This window comes from Megachile rotundata, chromosome 7 (assembly GCF_050947335.1).
Source record: "Megachile rotundata isolate GNS110a chromosome 7, iyMegRotu1, whole genome shotgun sequence".
Lineage (NCBI taxonomy): Eukaryota > Metazoa > Arthropoda > Insecta > Hymenoptera > Megachilidae > Megachile > Megachile rotundata.
In genome coordinates, this window is record NC_134989.1 from 10,939,059 (window position 1) to 10,956,994 (window position 17,936).

General features: G+C 36.5%; 1 protein-coding gene across 3 annotated transcripts; it reads left to right on the top strand.

Annotated features, from left to right (window-relative positions):
- The first annotated feature begins 740 nt into the window (after window positions 1-740).
- Window positions 741-16,921, top strand: BckdhB (Branched chain keto acid dehydrogenase E1 subunit beta). Of its 3 annotated transcripts, none has more exons than XM_003706220.3 (8): window positions 744-1,081; window positions 2,413-2,490; window positions 3,480-3,682; window positions 4,497-4,652; window positions 6,591-6,762; window positions 9,464-9,609; window positions 14,562-14,648; window positions 16,264-16,921. In XM_003706220.3, exons 1-8 carry the CDS (start codon window positions 940-942, stop codon window positions 16,402-16,404), a joined length of 1,125 nt encoding a protein of 374 aa, XP_003706268.2. In that variant the 5' UTR covers window positions 744-939; the 3' UTR covers window positions 16,405-16,921. The 3 variants fall into 3 exon arrangements, with proteins under 3 accessions (XP_012147602.2, XP_003706268.2, XP_076389735.1); XM_076533620.1 differs by having other exon boundaries at window positions 962-1,081; window positions 2,402-2,490; XM_012292212.2 differs by lacking the exon at window positions 2,413-2,490 and having other exon boundaries at window positions 741-1,081.
- The last annotated feature ends 1,015 nt before the right edge of the window (window positions 16,922-17,936 follow it).

The following is a 17,936-nucleotide window of genomic DNA, read 5'->3' on the forward strand; positions in this document are numbered from 1 at the left end:
GAAGAAATTCCTGTTATCCAAAATGGCGGTCATCTCAAACTTTAAAAAATTCTATAATAGTTCAGAATTAAAAATTGAAACTAAAAAAATTTAATGCTGTGCTTATTAAACAGTAAACTATTTTCTAATTATTTTCCTTTTCTAATTTCCAAATATTCAATTTTCAAATATTATACCATAATTACAAAGACTTCCAACTAAACGCCAAGTATGCATCATGTTTCCCTTTCAACAACATTCGGTAGATAAACTCAGCCTCGGTATTACACAACATTGCGTTATATCACTAATCAGCACGTTATCAGAAGTTTCACTAGAAACCATATTCCTCTAATCTCGCGCTGATCAAACATAAGTCAATGTACCATTTCTTATAATCTACTGTTTCCATTATTTAAACAATCAAAAGATTCACAAAATCTGTCTTAAATTTTCATGTGAGCCATATGAGAAACTGGCGTACATAACAATTTCTCATATGACAAAAATGGGGAAATTTCTTACAAAAATTTAATTCAATGTTTCAACTCTCCCAGATTAATTTAAAAAATATAGTAAGTAGTTTAGTAGTTAAAACTACACTCTTATAGAGTGTAATTACTTCCATTACAATCGTCACGCCATAAACTCTCATACGACATACAAAAGAGGTAACATAGAAATAGATAACATTGATGTAAGAAATAGTTGATATTAGAGGGGACTTGTCTAAGGGAACTTGAAAAACACGTATGACCGCAAATACACTGCATGCACTGTCTACATACGAGCACATTCACACGTCGAGGAACGTCGGAGCAAAGCTGTTTACGAAATTCGACTTAGGTCGAGCACGGGGGCTTGCGCGATCTAAAATATAGTATTGTATGTAAATCGCGCCGAAAAGATAAGGTTTATTCATTATCACAGTGGAGAACTCTCAATCGACGTTCGACCACGATGGTACTCAGTAAATTTTCTACTCGATTACTGAACACTCGTGTGTCTCTGCTCTGGAATTATGCTGCGGAATGGTTGCCACGTGAAAATGTCAGACGGATACATTTCAACTACTATGCTGACAAAAGTAACAACATTCCTGGTAAGTGAAATTAGTTAGTTCATTTTAGTCTTTGATTAGACATTTTAGTTTTTAATGAATTAAGTTACAAATAAGTTACAATTACCTATGGTTGCAATTTAATTTGGGTTAAAATTTGCGTGTTTTAGGAAATTATTTTTTATGTGGAATTCTGTTAATTTGTTGAGAAATTTATTTTATTTAGGTTTTAATGTTAAGATTGTTTGTGGGATATTTAATTTACTTTGCTGTTTACTGGACTAATTTTTAATACTCATTCAGTAGTTTTTTTAATACTAATAGGACATAGTTGATAATTAAATTTAGCTTCGTTTTTTAGTGCAGGATTTATTTATTTAGTATAAAATTTATTCTCTGATATTTGACACAGGGATAAGTAAAATTTAGTTTCTGTATGAAATTGTAAAATGTAGCTTCTTTTTTAATGTACAGTCTATTTATTTAATACTAGCTTTTCGTTCTCAATGTCTAAATACAAAATTCTCCTTTTGCAATATTTAATATAAAATTTTCATTCTCAATACTCTAATAAAATTTTCGTTTTCAATATTTCAATAAAATTTTCATTTTCAATATTTTAGCAAAATTTTCATTTACAATATTACTGTTGTTATAGTATTTTTTAAATACTTCTCATGAATTATTTTTAACAGCCTCGTAATACTTGTAATGTTTGTGAAAATGTTTATTTATAATAATTACAAAGTTCTCCTCTTGCAATAAATAATATAAAATTTTCATTTTCAATATTTTAATAAAATTTTCGTTTTCAATATTTCAATAAAATTTTCATTTTCAATATTTTAGCAAAATTTTCATTTACAATATTACTGTTGTTATAGTATTTTTTAAATACTTCTCAAGAATTATTTTTAACAGCCTCGTAATATTTGTAATGTTTGTGAAAATGTTTATTTATAATAATTACAAAGTTCTCCTTTTGCAATAAATAATATAAAATTTTCATTCTCAATATTTTAATAAAATTTTCGTTTTCAATATTTCAATAAAATTTTCATTTTCAATATTTTAGCAAAATTTTCACTTACAATATTATTCTCGTTTCAGTACGTCTTAAATACTTTTCACAAATTATTTTTAACAACCTTGTAGTACTTAAAATTTCTAAAATTGTTTATTTATAATAATTACCAAGTTTCATTAAATTATACAAAGCTATTTACTTAAAAGAAAGAAAGCTTTTTACTTTAAGTCCTATATTGTACAGTAATTAAAAAGCGTGTAAAATATTTTGTGAAAATGTGTGTGCAAAATATTTATTCAAATTAAATTATTTTTCTGTATAGTAACCGTAACAAGGTATATTTCAGGTGAGACTGAAAAGTTGAATATGTATCAGGCAATAAATAATGGACTTCGATCAGTGTTGACCAAAGATCCGGACGCAGGTATCCGAAACAATTAATTATTCTCCTTCTACCTTCATTTTAAATGTTTATTAATAAAAACAGAATTCAGGTTTATGCAATACTATGACACAGTCCGACTATTTACTAAACAAGCTCTTATCTTATCTCACAAAGTTGATAGCATTTTCACTGTCGCACATGCAAACTTTTGTGTATATTTTTTTCGCAAACAAATTTTGAGACCATGCAAACTTTTTATTTGGCTGATATTTTTTTTCTGTAATAATTATAGTGGTTGTTATCATTCTTATATCGTCATTGCTTGCTTTTCATCTTACAATTTAATATTGCATATTTTTTTTGGTAAACTAAAGAAATGGATTTTGAGTAAATAAATTTTGAGGCGATACAAAGCTTTTATTTGGCTGATATTTTTTTCTGTAATAATAATACTGGTTAGGTTACTATTTTATTACTATTCTTCAATCGTCAGAATAGCTGTATTTTTATGTTGTATTTTAATGTGGTTTTATTGTTAATATTTTTTTAGTAAACAAATTTTGCGGCCATACAAAATTTTTGTTTAGATTATATTTTCTTCTGTAATAGTAATAGTAGTTGATATCATTCTTTTATCGTCATTGCTTGTTTTTCATCTTACGTTTTAATATAGCTTTATTCTTCATATTTTTTTAATAAACAAATTTTGAGATCATTAAAAATTGTTTATTTGGCTAATATTTATTTCTAGTAATAATAATAGCAGTTGTTACTATTCTTCAATCGACATTGCTCTATTTTCATCTTACATTTTAATATTTCTTCATTCTTTACATTTTTTTAGTATACAAATTTCATGACTATTCAAAGTTTTCATTTGGCAGACATTTTTTACTGTATTCATAATATTACTGTTTTAACTCTTTTTTTACTGCCATTGTTCCATTTTCATCTGATATTTTAATACAATTTTTACTGTTTACAGTTGATAAAAAATGTCCAGCTACATTTGTTTTATTTTAATTCAGTGATATTTGGCGAGGACGTTGCATTCGGAGGAGTCTTTCGCTGCACCATGAATCTCCAAAAAGACTTCGGAAGCGATCGAGTTTTTAACACGCCGTTATGCGAACAAGGAATCGCCGGGTTTGGAATTGGTTTAGCCACTGCTGGTGTAACAGCGATCGCAGAAATTCAATTCGCGGATTACATATTCCCTGCATTCGATCAGGTATAATTATAGATGTAGTACGGGGTAAATCATTCAGTGATTTAGAGCATGACGGTTTTCCGAGAAAACGGCAAATTAATAACAGTTTAGTGAAGTCAAAACATTTTGAAGTTAATTGACCTTACACTCCGATGTAATTTGATGCATATTATAGTTAATTAAGCCAATAAAATTAGTGTAAATTGGATTTTTAGTAAATTTAAACTGGTGGCGCCATCTCTCCGGCGAACGGGGTGAACTACACACTTTTGAAACACTAGTTTCATTAGTTCCCACATGGTACCACTAGATGGCGCCACATGTATCGTTTTCAGGATTCAATTTAATCTTAATACTTGATTTTAGTCTAAATGACTATAACATTAATTGCATTACATCAGAGTGCAACACTAATTAACTCCGAATTGTTTTGACATATCAAACTATTATAAACTCTTAACCATTCTTAGGTAAATCCTAATTACCCTAAGGGTTTCGGTCTTGCGCGCCGCCATCTAGTGGTAGAAGACAGGAACTAATTAAAGTACAGTTTCAAAAGTGTATAGTTCACCCTGTTCGCCGAAGAGATGGCGCCACTTGTTTTAATTTTTTTAAAATTCAATTAATATCGATTTTATTGATTAATATGCTATATATTTATTATATATTTATTCATATTGATTTTATGCTGTTCGCAAATTACTCTGCGAGTCCGAAAATATGGATTATGTATTTAAAATTGCTATAAATCGTTCTCACAGATGTTTGAGGGTATTCCGAAGTGTCCTCCATTCCGAAGTTTTTTTTTTGATAAAAATAATTATTTTATTCGCAGTTAGTAAACGAAGCGGCTAAATTCCGGTATAGAAGTGGCGGAGAATTCGATTGCGGTAAATTGACCGTACGAGCACCTTGTGGAGCTGTGGGTCATGGTGGTCTCTATCATTCACAGAGTCCAGAAGCTTATTTTGCACATACGCCAGGTTTAAAGGTGTGTATTATTATATTGACCAAAATCTTAAAATTCCAAACTTGCCAAATCCTAAACTCTCAAAGTCCCAAACTTCCCAAGTTCTAAACTCTCAAAGTCCCAAACTTGCCAAGGTCCAAACTCCCAAAGTCCCAAGCCTCCTAAGTTCTAAATTCCCAAAGGCTCAAACTCTCAAAGTCCCAAACTTCCCAAGTCCCAAAACTCCCAAAGTCCCAAACTTGTTAAGTTCTATACTTCCTAAGTTCTAAATTCCCAAAATTCCAAACTCTCAAAGTCCCAAACTTCCCAAGTTCTAAACTCTCAAAGTCCCAAACTCTCAGAGTCCCAAGTCTTCTAAGTTCTAAATTCTCAAAGTCCCAAACTCTCAAAGTTTCAAACTCTCTCAAAGTCCCAAACTTTCCAAGTCCTAAACTCTCAAAGTCCCAAACTTCCCAAAACCCAAACTTCTCAAATCCTAAATTCCCAAAGTCCCAAACTTGTCAAGTCCTAATCTTCCCAAATTCTAAACTCCCAAAGTTCCAAACTCTCAAAGTCCCAAACTCCCAAAATCTCAAACACTCTCAAAGTCCTAAACTTCCAAAGTCCCACAGTCCAAGAATATCAAATTCCCCTTACCTACCCATACCAGACATCCAAACTTTCAAATCTCTAAACTTCTATAATCCTAAAATTCCAAATTTCCAAAGAATCAAATTTCAAAATCCAAAAGTCCCAAAATTCCACAATTCACATGCCACCCCTATTTTAGCCTATTTAACAACCCCTACTTTATCGACTATCAGTATACTAAAAATTCCAACGATAATCCTTATCATATACCTCATACCACTAGCACCAACACTAGTTTCCTCAATTCACCGCTAGATGTTTCCACCATGTCTCCCTCCGGAACCCTGTCCGAAGTAGTTTGAGCCGTGTATGTAGTCAGACATTAGAAACAATACTTAAAAATTTATTACATTTAAGTTTCTATCAAGTTGCTCTTTCATTCATTCTTAAACACTCATAGACATTCTCCGTAGTTTTATATGCAAAGAAAAGCTTACGAATCGATAATGAATAAATGCAGAGAGTATAAGAACCTTTAGAAGGAAATTTCTATGCTCAAGGATATTCTTCGCCCCCCCGATGACGCGGTTCTATGTTATAGCCAGCGGATCTTAACTTTCTGTTCGAGATTTCATGAATATTGTACGACACATGCACTTTACGTATGCATGAAGAAAGTTTTCCCGACACTATAGATCTCGATCACACGATCTCGACATTTCTTAACGGGTTGATCGTTGCAGTGGAAATGGACATATGTACTGTGCCATTGTAATTACGTACTTGTACCTTCTACTGTTCCATTGCTTGAATTAAACCACCCTTTAATAGACGAGTTCATTGGAATATTATTTCGTTCGTGTTTATCCAATTATTTTATAACTTGAATATGTAGTTAAAATATAACTCATAAGTTATATAAAAATTATAAGTTGGAGATTTGTTGAAACATTGAAATATAATTATTGAAATATAAAATACAAATAATCGCCATCAAATTTGTAATGTCACCGAGCATCTCCAACAGTCACCGCGTCATTAATTTTTCCTACATAATCATTTTCAACGCAGCAGTCACCGCGTTAATTGCTATTGACCGTTAATTACCCGATACCGAGTACCGATCGCGAAATAATCGAGAATAAAGGCTCGATTTTCTGCGGACAATAAACAATGTAGACAGAGAACCGAACAGTACAACACTCCTAGCACATACCGACGTCAACAATCATTTCACTCGATATCCGTGTGGCAATCAACGCGTTAAACGTCAACGTCACGTTTCATCGTTGTAACAGGGATGCTTTCGAGCGGAATAAGGTCGTTCGTCTCCTAAATTCCTGCCTGCTGGAACAGGTTAATGAAATATAACTGAATTGTCCTTTTCAGATCGTTATTCCCCGCGGGGCGAAACAAGCGAAAGGTCTTTTGTTGAGCTGCATAGAAGAACCGGATCCCTGCATAATGTTCGAACCAAAAATACTGTATCGCACAGCCATCGACGAGGTGCCGACAGCCGATTACAAGATCGAGATTGGCAAGGCTGAAATTGTCAGAGAAGGTAAACATTTCTTCCGAGTCGATTCACTGATCCGGATTTTGTTTCGGGTTTCGCAACAGTGCGAGGGTTTTGTGGACTATTATTAGATTTCGGAGAATTCGAGGCTTTCAAGGTTTTTATGGGCGTTTTTGAGGTTTAGGATTTTTGGGTTTGGTAAGTTGGACTGTTGAATTATTAGGTTGGGTTACCACGCGTGGAATTACTACAGGTTCGAGTCATCACGCGTAGAATTACTACGCGTTGAATTACCACGCATGGAATTACCACGCGTGGAATTACTACGCGTTCGAGTCACCACGCGTAGAATTACCACGCGTGGAATTACTACGCGTGGAATTACCACGCATTCGAGTCACCACGCGTAGAATTACCACGCGTGGAATTACTACGCGTGGAATTACCACGCGTTCGAGTTACCACGCGTAGAATTACCACGCGTGGAATTACTACGCGTGGAATTACCACGCGTGGAATTACTACGCGTTCGAGTCACCACGAGTAGAATTACCACGCGTGGAATTACTACGCGTGGAATTACCACGCGTTCGAGTCACCACGCGTAGAATTACCACGCGTGGAATTACTACGCGTGGAATTACCACGCGTTCGAGTTACCACGCGTAGAATTACCACGCGTGGAATTACTACGCGTGGAATTACTACGCGTGGAATTACCACGCGTGGGATTACCACGCGTGGAATTACTACGCGTGGAATTACCACGCGTGGAATAACTACGCGTGGAATTACTACGCGTGGAATTACCACGCGTGGAATTACCACTCGTTCGAGTCACCACGCGTAGAATTACCACGCGTGGAATTACTACGCGTGGAATTACCACGCGTGGAATTATTACGCGTGGAATTACTACGCGTGGAATTACCACGCGTGGAATTACCACGCGTTTCGAGTTACCACGCGTAGAATTACCACGCGTGGAATTACCACGCGTTCGAGTCACCACGCGTAGAATTACCACGCGTGGAATTACTACGCGCCGAATTATCACGCATCGAATTACCACGCATTGAATTGCCACACGTCGACTTATCCATCCATTTTTTCCTCAATATTTCAAAAACGAAGCTTCAAACCCCATTTCTGCAGAGGGAAATCTTATTCAGAATCGCGTCAGCTACCCTCCATTTCAGGGGCTTACACTAATTGTGAGGCACCCTGTATATTGCCAATTCCAAGAATTCCGCTCCGCCCGTGGCAATATATCAAGACCTCGTCAACCTAAGTAGCAGCACAGTAAATTATCAGGAAAGTGCTGCGAGTGAAACACCTGTTACTAAGTTGATATTTCTATTTCTAACAAACAACTTTCAATCAATAATTCATCATTATAAGCAACTAGATATCCTTGAATCCCCGTTTTACATACAGCATCCTATTAAATCAGGAAGGGATTTAAACAAAATTTTAATAGAATACCTTATTAGAATTTTATTTCAAATTTTATTAAGCAAACAATATTATTTTAACAATGTTTGTACTGACAGCAGTGTACAGAAGGATTGTTAAGACATAATAAAACGTGTTTCACGTGTACACAGAGTGGAACAGCACGTAACTAAAGGGTTATAATACGGATAATGAAGGTTGCTCTGTGTTCTACCGTTTGTAATCGTCCTTTCATTAACCGATCGGCGTTGCAGCACGCGCGATCACCGGTCCTGAAACAGGATACGTGACAAGAGGATATGTAGAACGCACACCATCATACACGCAATCGCGAGACGCGTAAGGTGAAACGTGCCTGTACGTGTACACTGCGCTCAATAAGTATATTAGGACGATATCAAAAGTTAATTGGGGTATTTTAGTAGAAGGGTTGTCCTAGAAGTTTAATAGAAGTTGTGGTTGTATATGAAGTGGATACTTTAATTAGATTAGGGTAGTTTGTATCAGTTGGAAAATTTAGGAAATTTGGGAATTAGGGAATTGGGGAATTGGGGAATTGGGGAATTGGGGAATTGGGGAATTTGGGAATTTTGGGAATTTGAGAATTTAGAAATTTGAGGAGTTCAGAATTTCAGAATGTGAGTATTTGGAAATTTAGGAATTTGAGGGACTAGGGAATTTGTGAATCTGAGAATTTAGGGACTAGGAATTTGGAGACTTGAGAATTTAGGGACTAGGGAATTTGGGGACCTTAGAATTTAGGGAATTAAAAGTTTCAGAATATTAAAAATTTGAAAGCTTGAAAATTTCAAGATTAAAAAACTTATTGAAGTTTTTTTAGTAATAATACAATTAAACCAAATATTTTACTCAACAATCGTTCTCCCTCAGCACAGTAAAATATAGTAATACAGCATAATTATTCTTCCTACATAATCCGTCATACTCTCCACACGCTGCACATAACCTCAACATGTGACAACATATAACCCAATAACTAGACCTACGCACCCAATCCAAAACACCAAAAATATAAAAATGTGTCAATTGAAACAACTATTGTAGAATATAAGATAAAGAAATAATATGATATGAATAATAAGAAACATATTAATACTTGTGAACAACAGTGTACCAGTACGTGTACACTCCACATATGTAAAAAATAAAAATGTCCAAAAATGTATCAGTCGAAACACGTAGAATATAAGATAAGGAAATAATATGATATGAATAGTAAGAAACATAATAATACTTGTGAACGACAGTGTACCATGCACATTTCACGTAGGTGACGCCGTGACACTGGTGGGTTGGGGTACACAGGTGCACGTATTGCTGGAGGTGGCCGATCTCGTCCAGGAGAAGCTCGACGCGTCCTGCGAGGTAATAGACCTCGTTTCTATCCTGCCTTGGGACGCGGAACTCGTTTGCAAGGTAATTTCGTCATGATAATTTGCTCCGTTTTCACGCGTTAATGCAATCGGATCGTTTGCATGCGTTACGTTTAAACAAGACTGTTACGTTTGCCCCGGGTGTTACGTGGGCTCACGTCCTTCGTTGAAACGAGACGGAGAAAGAAGCCGGGTAAACGGGGTAGGAGGCACGCTAAGATATGCAGCATTTCAATCGTACGATTCGTTTATCGAGATCACGGTTTCGTTTCGATTGTGAAACACCACGGGAAGGTGGAGACACGTTTGTCTGACTTCGAGAAATCGAGTGTCTTTTAGGTGATTCCTTAAGAAATCACGAGGGTATTTTGCTTTATTAAACTGGTGTTAGTTGCAGTCTGACTGGGGATGTATTTGTACTTAAGTTGTGATCAATTTTAGAGGGATTTTTAATACGTTTCGATTTGGAGTTCAAGTCTAATAATTTGTATAGTTTACTGTGTGATACCAAATTAACATAACATTTCATTTTTCTTACAATTCTCAAAGTATCAAAATTTGACAAGTTCAGATTCTACGAAATTTAAAAATTCTGTAATTCACCCAAAATTGTCAACATCCCAAAATAAAATATCTCCCAATTTGCCAAATTCTTAATCACTCAAATTCTCTCAATTAGCTAAATTTCCAATTCCCCAAAGTCTCTAAATTCTTCAAAATTCCCAATATCTCAAATTTCTCAAAGTACCTAAATTCTCCAAAATTTCCAATATCTCAAATTTCCCAAAGTATCTAAATTCTTCAAAATGTCCAATATCTCAAATTTCCCAAAGTCTCTAAATTCTCCAAAATTCCCAACACCTCAAATTCCCCAAAGTCCCTAAATTCTCAGATCCCTAAATTCTCTAGTCCCTAAATTCTCAGGTGCCCAAATTCCCTAGTCCCTGAATTCTCGGATCCCCAAATTCCCTAGTCCCTAAATTCTCAAATCCTCCAATTCCCTAGTCCGTAAATTCTCAAATTCCCCAATTCCCTAGTCCGTAAATTCTCAAATCCTCCAATTCCATAGTTCCTAAATTCTCAAATTCCCCAATTCCCTAGTCCGTAAATACTCAAATTCCCCAATTCCCTAATCCGTAAATTCTCAGGTGCCCAAATTCTCTAGTCCCTAAATTCTCAAGTCCCCAAATTCCCTAGTCCCTAAATTCTCAGGTCCCCAAATTCCCTAGTCCCTAAATTCTCAAAAATTCGCTAAATTCCCTAAAATCCATAAATTCTCCAAAGTCCCTAAATTCTCCAAAATTCCCAAAACCTCACATTCCCCAAATTCCAAATAACATATTTCTCAATAAAAAATCCAACTCTCCCAAATCTCAACTCTCACCTTCTCACTTTCCAAATTTCCACCAATCTCCTAAAATCCTAAATTTGCAACTTTCCTCCGATAATTGCCAACTCACATAAAGCCACAATAGTAGCCAGGAGCTAATAAAACTACGAATATACGACACTATCGCAGACAAGAAATTTTCATCTCCAACAGTTATAACATGTGTCCAAATAATGATCGAAATAAAATTACTTTTCAACGAGCCATATATTCGAAGCAATTCAAAATAACATTCCCTCCGACACTATTTATAGTAACATAAATATCCATCGTAGTATCGAAACGTGTTTGTCTTAGATCTTATCAGCGAATTTAACGGAACATCGACATTTCTCCTAATCGAAAGCTCTCTAAAATTTTCCATCGGATCGGCAACTTTGTCATCGAGAACCGCAAACAAGTATCGCCGACACGGGGAATCCCGTGAACATATCGAAATTACGCGAAACTGGTTTTCAATTACGCTCACATTCCCTCTGTGTTCGACGTGCGCGGGTACACCTGTATAACGTTTGACTGCATACCGTACAATCGGCATATCATTAAGCTGCTAAAGATCGATTAGCATAAACCACCGCGATATTGGAACCGTAATTCGGACGAACGTTGCTTTTGTTTCAAAGCCTCCGTGAATCCGGGGACAATCGGTCGTTCGTTTGAAACGTTCAAATAATGTTGAATAAACTTTTTGGATATCGATGATTTATTAGGAAATTCGTTATTAGAGGATTAATTATATTTACTGTTACATTTAATGGAAGGATTATTCTTCATTATTTCGTTGAATGGAAAATAATTAAATGACGAAATTAAACTTTTTTTGAAGGAGAATTTACAATTTTGTAAAACTTTAAAATGCGAAATTGAGTAATTCCAAGTTTAGTAAGAAAATCCTAAAATTACTGCATTTTGTATTTCAACAGTTTTGAAATTGTAACCTTTTCAGATATCAAATTTGCAAAGACATAAGATTTAAAAATGTCGGAAACTCAAAATCCAAAGAACCCAGAACCCACAACCCCAAAAACTCAAGAACTCAAAACCCAGAACCCAAAATCCCAAGCACCCAAAATCCCAAGAAGCCAAAATCCCGAGCACCCAAAATCCCAAAAACCCAAAATCCCAAGAAGCCAAAATCCCAAGAACCCAAAATCCCAAGCACCCAAAATCCCAAGAAGCCAAAATTCCAAGAACCCAAAATCCCAAGCACCCAAAATCCCAAGAATCCAAAATCCCAAGACCCCAAAATTCCAAGAACCCAAAATCCCAAGAAGCCAAAATCCCAAGAACCCAAAATCCCAAGCACCCAAAATCCCAAGAACCCAAAATTCCAAGCACCCAAAATTCTAAGAACCCAAAATCCCAAGAACCCAAAATCCCAAGACCCCAAAATCCCAAGAAACCAAAATCCCAAGAACGCAAAATCCCAAGCACCCAAAATCCCAAGAACCCAAAATCCCAAGAACCCAAAATCCCAAGAACCCAAAATTCCAAGCACCCAAAATTCCAAGAACCCAAAATTCCAAGAACCCAAAATCCCAAGCACCCAAAATCCCAAGAACCCAAAATTCCAAGCACCCAAAATTCTAAGAACCCAAAATCCCAAGAACCCAAAATCTCAAGACCCCAAAATCCCAAGAAACCAAAATCCCAAGAACCCAAAATTCCAAGAACCCAAAATCCCAAGAACCCAAAAGAATCCGAAAGAATCCGAAAACCCAAGAACCCAAAATCCCAAAATTCTGAAAACCCAAAACCCAAAACGCAGAACCCCAGAAAACCCTTCAGAAGCTCAAAAACTTGATATTTCATTTTCGAACACAATTTCTTGCAAGTCACTCCTTCATAATTCCAAAAATAAAGTGAAAAGTCATAATCCTCAATATTTGCATAAAACTGAAACCACAAGAAGTCACCTTGGTTGCAGAGAAAGGTGATAGATGAGATCAGAGACACTTTTGAGCATACCGATAATTAATTACGACGGTTAAGAAGAAAAAATATACTATCGCGTTTTATCCTGGTTTCGTAAGTTATTTCGAAACGTAACAGCAAAGGAATGAATTCGGAATTTTTCGATGAATTTCGAAAGTTGCAAGTTTCCTCGACGATGTTTTGAAACGATACGAAAAGAATGCAATTAGAAATTTGCGACAGAATAAATCGCAAAAGGTTTTTTTTTCGTGTCGCTGTTTCGTCATCGGATTGTGTGCTTCGATCGCGGTGCATTAGTAAGGAACAAGTGCGAAATCAACTTTCTGTACGTATGTTATTCGATAACTGTCTGACCCCGTACAGATATTGCTAAAAAGATTGCAAAACGCTCGATGAATATTATCGCAGGTACGTTCAAAATAAGTTAGTGTATCGAGTACAGTTTGCGTACGAATTGTCAATAATATTTTGAGAATGGAAATAGCTTGTTGCATAAATCATTCTAAAAATACATGTAAGTTCATTGTTTTTTTATGAAGTTTCAAACTTTGATAAACTTCCGAAGTACACATATTATAATTACAAATTAAAAAATTTGTTAACGTCGAAAATTAGTAATTTTATTGGAAGATATAGATTTTAAATTGAGTATGATGAACCATTGCATTTCGAAAGAAATTTTTTAAGAGAAATTTGATGTACCGTCATCCTTTGCCCAGTGAACTTTCGCATCGATAAAATGAGATTCGGCATCGATCAAAGGAAAGAAGATAGTGTAGTTCTGAAAGTATCAGGGAAGGTCAGTCGACATCTGAAATGTCACCGAAACCTGTACGCATGTCGTACACTCTCGAGTGCTATCGAGTTACCGTTTCTAATGATTTACAACTACACGCTCGAACGTGTGTTAATTGAACGTGTGTGTGTCCACGTGTCTTAATTACACGCGACGTTCGCTCGTTTTCTAATGATTCGACGATCGCCACGAAACCGATCCATTCGATCGGATATATTAACGTGTCACTTAACGTCTGGCTGCATATAAATTATTATTATGCCAGTCAATATGGGACGACGTATAAATCATTCGTGAATTGATCCGCGAAACAGCCTGGTTCGTAAAACGAATTACATTTCGTGACACTTGATAGGATATTAACTATAAGGTGCGTCTGTTATACTCGCGTATCTTATTAAACATTTTCAATCATTTTTACCTACATCATCTTTTTCTCTCGGTTTTTTAACGAGTCAGAAAGTAAGCTTTAACGCGCTGATTGCCCCGGTAGTCGTACGTGGTATGCGATAATATGAATTACGTACACGTTCATTATCCTGGTGAAAATTGACTTGTTTAGCAACGTGGATTCGGACTATGATTAGGCGGAAAGTAATAGTATTATTCAACCTATTCAAGGTTAGAGAAAATCACGATGGAAATTTACTTCCAAATCTCTGTATTCACAACTGTGTAAATTCGTAATTACTCCAAATACAAATTGCTGTACAAATGTTCACAAAATCTATGTTCTCCAGCGTCTCTAGGTCTCCATATTGTCCCATTTTCATGTTCTCTACTATATTTCTGAATATATATATCCCTTTTTTATATTCCTACATTTATTAATTGATTATAAAAACGTTTTAATAATATATGATTGATGTGGCAGTCGGTGAAGAAAACTGGACGGGTCATCATCGCCCATGAAGCGCCACAGACCAATGGATTTGGAGCAGAAATAGCTGCAACAATTCAGGTAAATATTTTTCCAAATCCAACTAGTCCCATCTAATACTTGTATCACAATTTAACCATATTAACCTCTGAGATATCAACGTGTCTTTTTTAATATACCATAATTACAATTTGTTACCTAATCTTCTGTACGATTCTAATCGCAAGTATTTTGAGATGTAATCACATATAATTTCAATGTTTATATAAATGATAATAATTTATGAAATTAAGATCGTTAAAATAATTGCCCGAGAACAACTTACTCTGCCTATATTTCAGCGAAATATCAATAATTATCGATGCCGTTAACTCGAATTCAAAAGCGTTTCGATTGGTCGCGATAATTACAGGCGTTTCGCAAGAGGTTTGTCGTATCGAGCGACAAACAGGCTCGCGATCGTATTATTAGTCGAATATCTGGATTACAAGCGAGCGAACCGAGCTATCCGCTCGCTGATTTAGCGCTAGGATTAAAGTTTTGCAAGGCGTAAGTTTGTAGAAGCGGGCATGCTGAAGCGTATCGAACCGTCACGAAGTGTACGGCTGACGTAACAGAAACACGCGTAATGATATCCTGCCACATTCCAACGATGCATTGAACATGCATCTAATACATTTCGGCTATGGAGCGGGAGTGCACGCGCCGCGAATAAATAATTTCGTAATTAGAATCGCTTCGAATCTCGTTCGATCGAACTTCACTTTTCTATCGCTTCAAGCTCCGCTAAATTTTCACTGTAATTTCGTTACGAGTCGAAGGTTTTCGATACATGGCACAATTGCTGTCTACGTTCAAATTTCAAAATTATGAAAAGGAACAAATTTTATAATTTGTAATCTTATGACGCACTCGTGACGCACTCATGACACACTCATGATGCACTGGTGACGCACTTATGACGGAGTCGTGACGCATTCGTGACGCACTCGTGATGTAATCATAACGCACTCGTGACACACTCATGACGTACTGGTGACGCACTCATGACGCATTCGTGACGCACACGTGACGCACTCTTGACGCACTCTTGACGCACTCGTGATGCACTCACGACGCCTTCGTGATGCATTCGTGATGCACTTGTGACGCACTCATGACGCATTCATGACGTACTGGTGACGCACTCATGACGCAGTCTTGACGCATTCGTAACGCACTCACGATGCACTCACGATGCACTCACGACGCACTCACGACACACTCTTGACGCATTCGTGACGCACTCGTGATGCATTCATGACGCACTCACGACGTCCTCGTGTCGCACTCGTGATGCACTTGCGACGCACTCTTTCCTATATTTTTTGCAAGCTCGAATTTTCAAACTAAGTCTAATTACATGCGTGTTTAAAGCTCATTAGTTGAATATAAAATACGAGATATTGTAACTTTGTTTATTCATTTGAAAATTGTAGCAGTAATTAGCTCTGACGCACCTGCCGAACAAATTAATATTATATTTTTTCTTTCAGACATCGCGTGCAATTTAATAATTAATCAGTATTAATTTTAATACAGAATCTCATTAAAATCGACGAATGTAATTAAAGTCAACAGCACGAAAATGTAATACAACCGAAATGTATAAATAATGATATATGGAATGAAATATATGAATACGTTTGTCGAATAGGAGGAGTGTTTCTTGCATTTGGAAGCTCCGGTACAAAGGATCACCGGCTGGGACAGTCCGTTCCCTCACGTTTTCGAGCCGTTTTATCTGCCCGATAAGTGGAGATGCTTCGCCGCTGTCAGAACCGTCCTGAACTACTGAAAAACCGGGGATATTCTACTTAAGACCACGACGCGAGTGAAACCTGTTGCCTGTGCGGACGTTCGCCCTCGAGGACAGATACGATATCGATTTTTCTACGTTCTCGCAGTATCATCGTCGAATTACGTACTCGACGGCGTATTTTCTGTAAATTCTTATCGATTATTCTCATTCGCCAGACGTTATCGTAATCTGCGTCGAGCGTTCAAATTTGTATCGTAGCGTTTTACTATTTTTACAATTCAACGCGTCGACACGTTGGGCGTATGTTATGAATTTAATTTGCTCGAGTAAGTAAGGAACGACAGTAGCGACACTATTAAGCGAACTTGATAATTTGAAACGGTGATACCAGAATTTCTGTACGTTTTTACCGTTACCAAAGGAAAGTAATCTCTAATTAAATTGAGTACTTTATTGTGTACTACTTTTTCTGATGGCCAAGTAAGAGACATTATTTACATGTTACTTATGATATTCTGTTCTGCAAAGTAATTAATATATTTTTTTAAGCAAACTTTGTGATGTAATCTTTCACTTGTGGATTTAATAACCTAAACATCGATTATTTCAGTTGACAATGAACAAATGGATGAACGCATGAATATCCACTAAAATCTAGTCATCTATTTCTTACACGACACTTTAACAGGGACGGACAAATACCAAGCAACGTTAACACTCTTGCCACCAATTCGAACGGGAATAAAAATAAACCTCGCCGATGTAGCTCGACGAAACGAAGACGAGTTCAATCTTTATAGCAAAGTAACCGTGAAATCTACTAGCAAAACCTCATCGCTATTCATCCCATTACATTCTCATTTAACCCTTGTGTGGGCAAGGTACCCACATATGCATATATTTCCTTTAAGGTTATTTTGTAACCACGTGAAAATATAACAACGCTTATATTGCCATGCGCTATATTGCCTCGCGTTATATCACCAGGAGTAGGATTATCACGTATTATATTGCTACGCATGGAATTACAACGCATTGGAGTCACCAAGCTTGGAATTACTACGCGTTGAATTACCACGCCTGGAATTACTACGCGTTGGAATTACCACGCGTGAAATTAGTACGCATTGGAGTCATCACGCATGGAATTACTACGCGTGAAATTTCTACGCGTTCGAGTTCCCACGCGTAGAATTACTACGCGTTGGAATTACCACGCGTGAAATTAGTACGCATTGGAGTCACCACGCATGGAATTACTACGCGTGAAATTTCTACGCGTTCGAGTCCCCACCCGTAGAATTACTACGCGTTAAATTACCACGCGTGGAATTACTACGCGTTCGAGTCACCACGCGTAGAATTACCACGCGTGGATTTACTACGCGTTGGAATCACCACACGTGGAATTACTACGCGTTGAATTACCACGCATGGAATTACTACGCGTTGGAATTACCACGCGTGAAATTACTACGCATTGGAGTCACCACGCATGGAAATTACTACGCGTTGGAATCACCATGCGTGGAATTACTACGCGTTGGAATTACCACGCGTGAAATTAG

Bases quoted from the DNA above. Each gene is read 5' to 3' on its own strand.
- BckdhB (XM_003706220.3), top strand. From the start codon at position 940: ATGGTACTCAGTAAATTTTCTACTCGATTACTGAACACTCGTGTGTCT. The intron at 2,491-3,479 runs GTATCCGAAACA...ATTTTAATTCAG, and splicing joins GACCAAAGATCCGGACGCAG to TGATATTTGGCGAGGACGTT. The intron at 14,649-16,263 runs GTAAATATTTTT...TTTGTCGAATAG, and splicing joins AAATAGCTGCAACAATTCAG to GAGGAGTGTTTCTTGCATTT.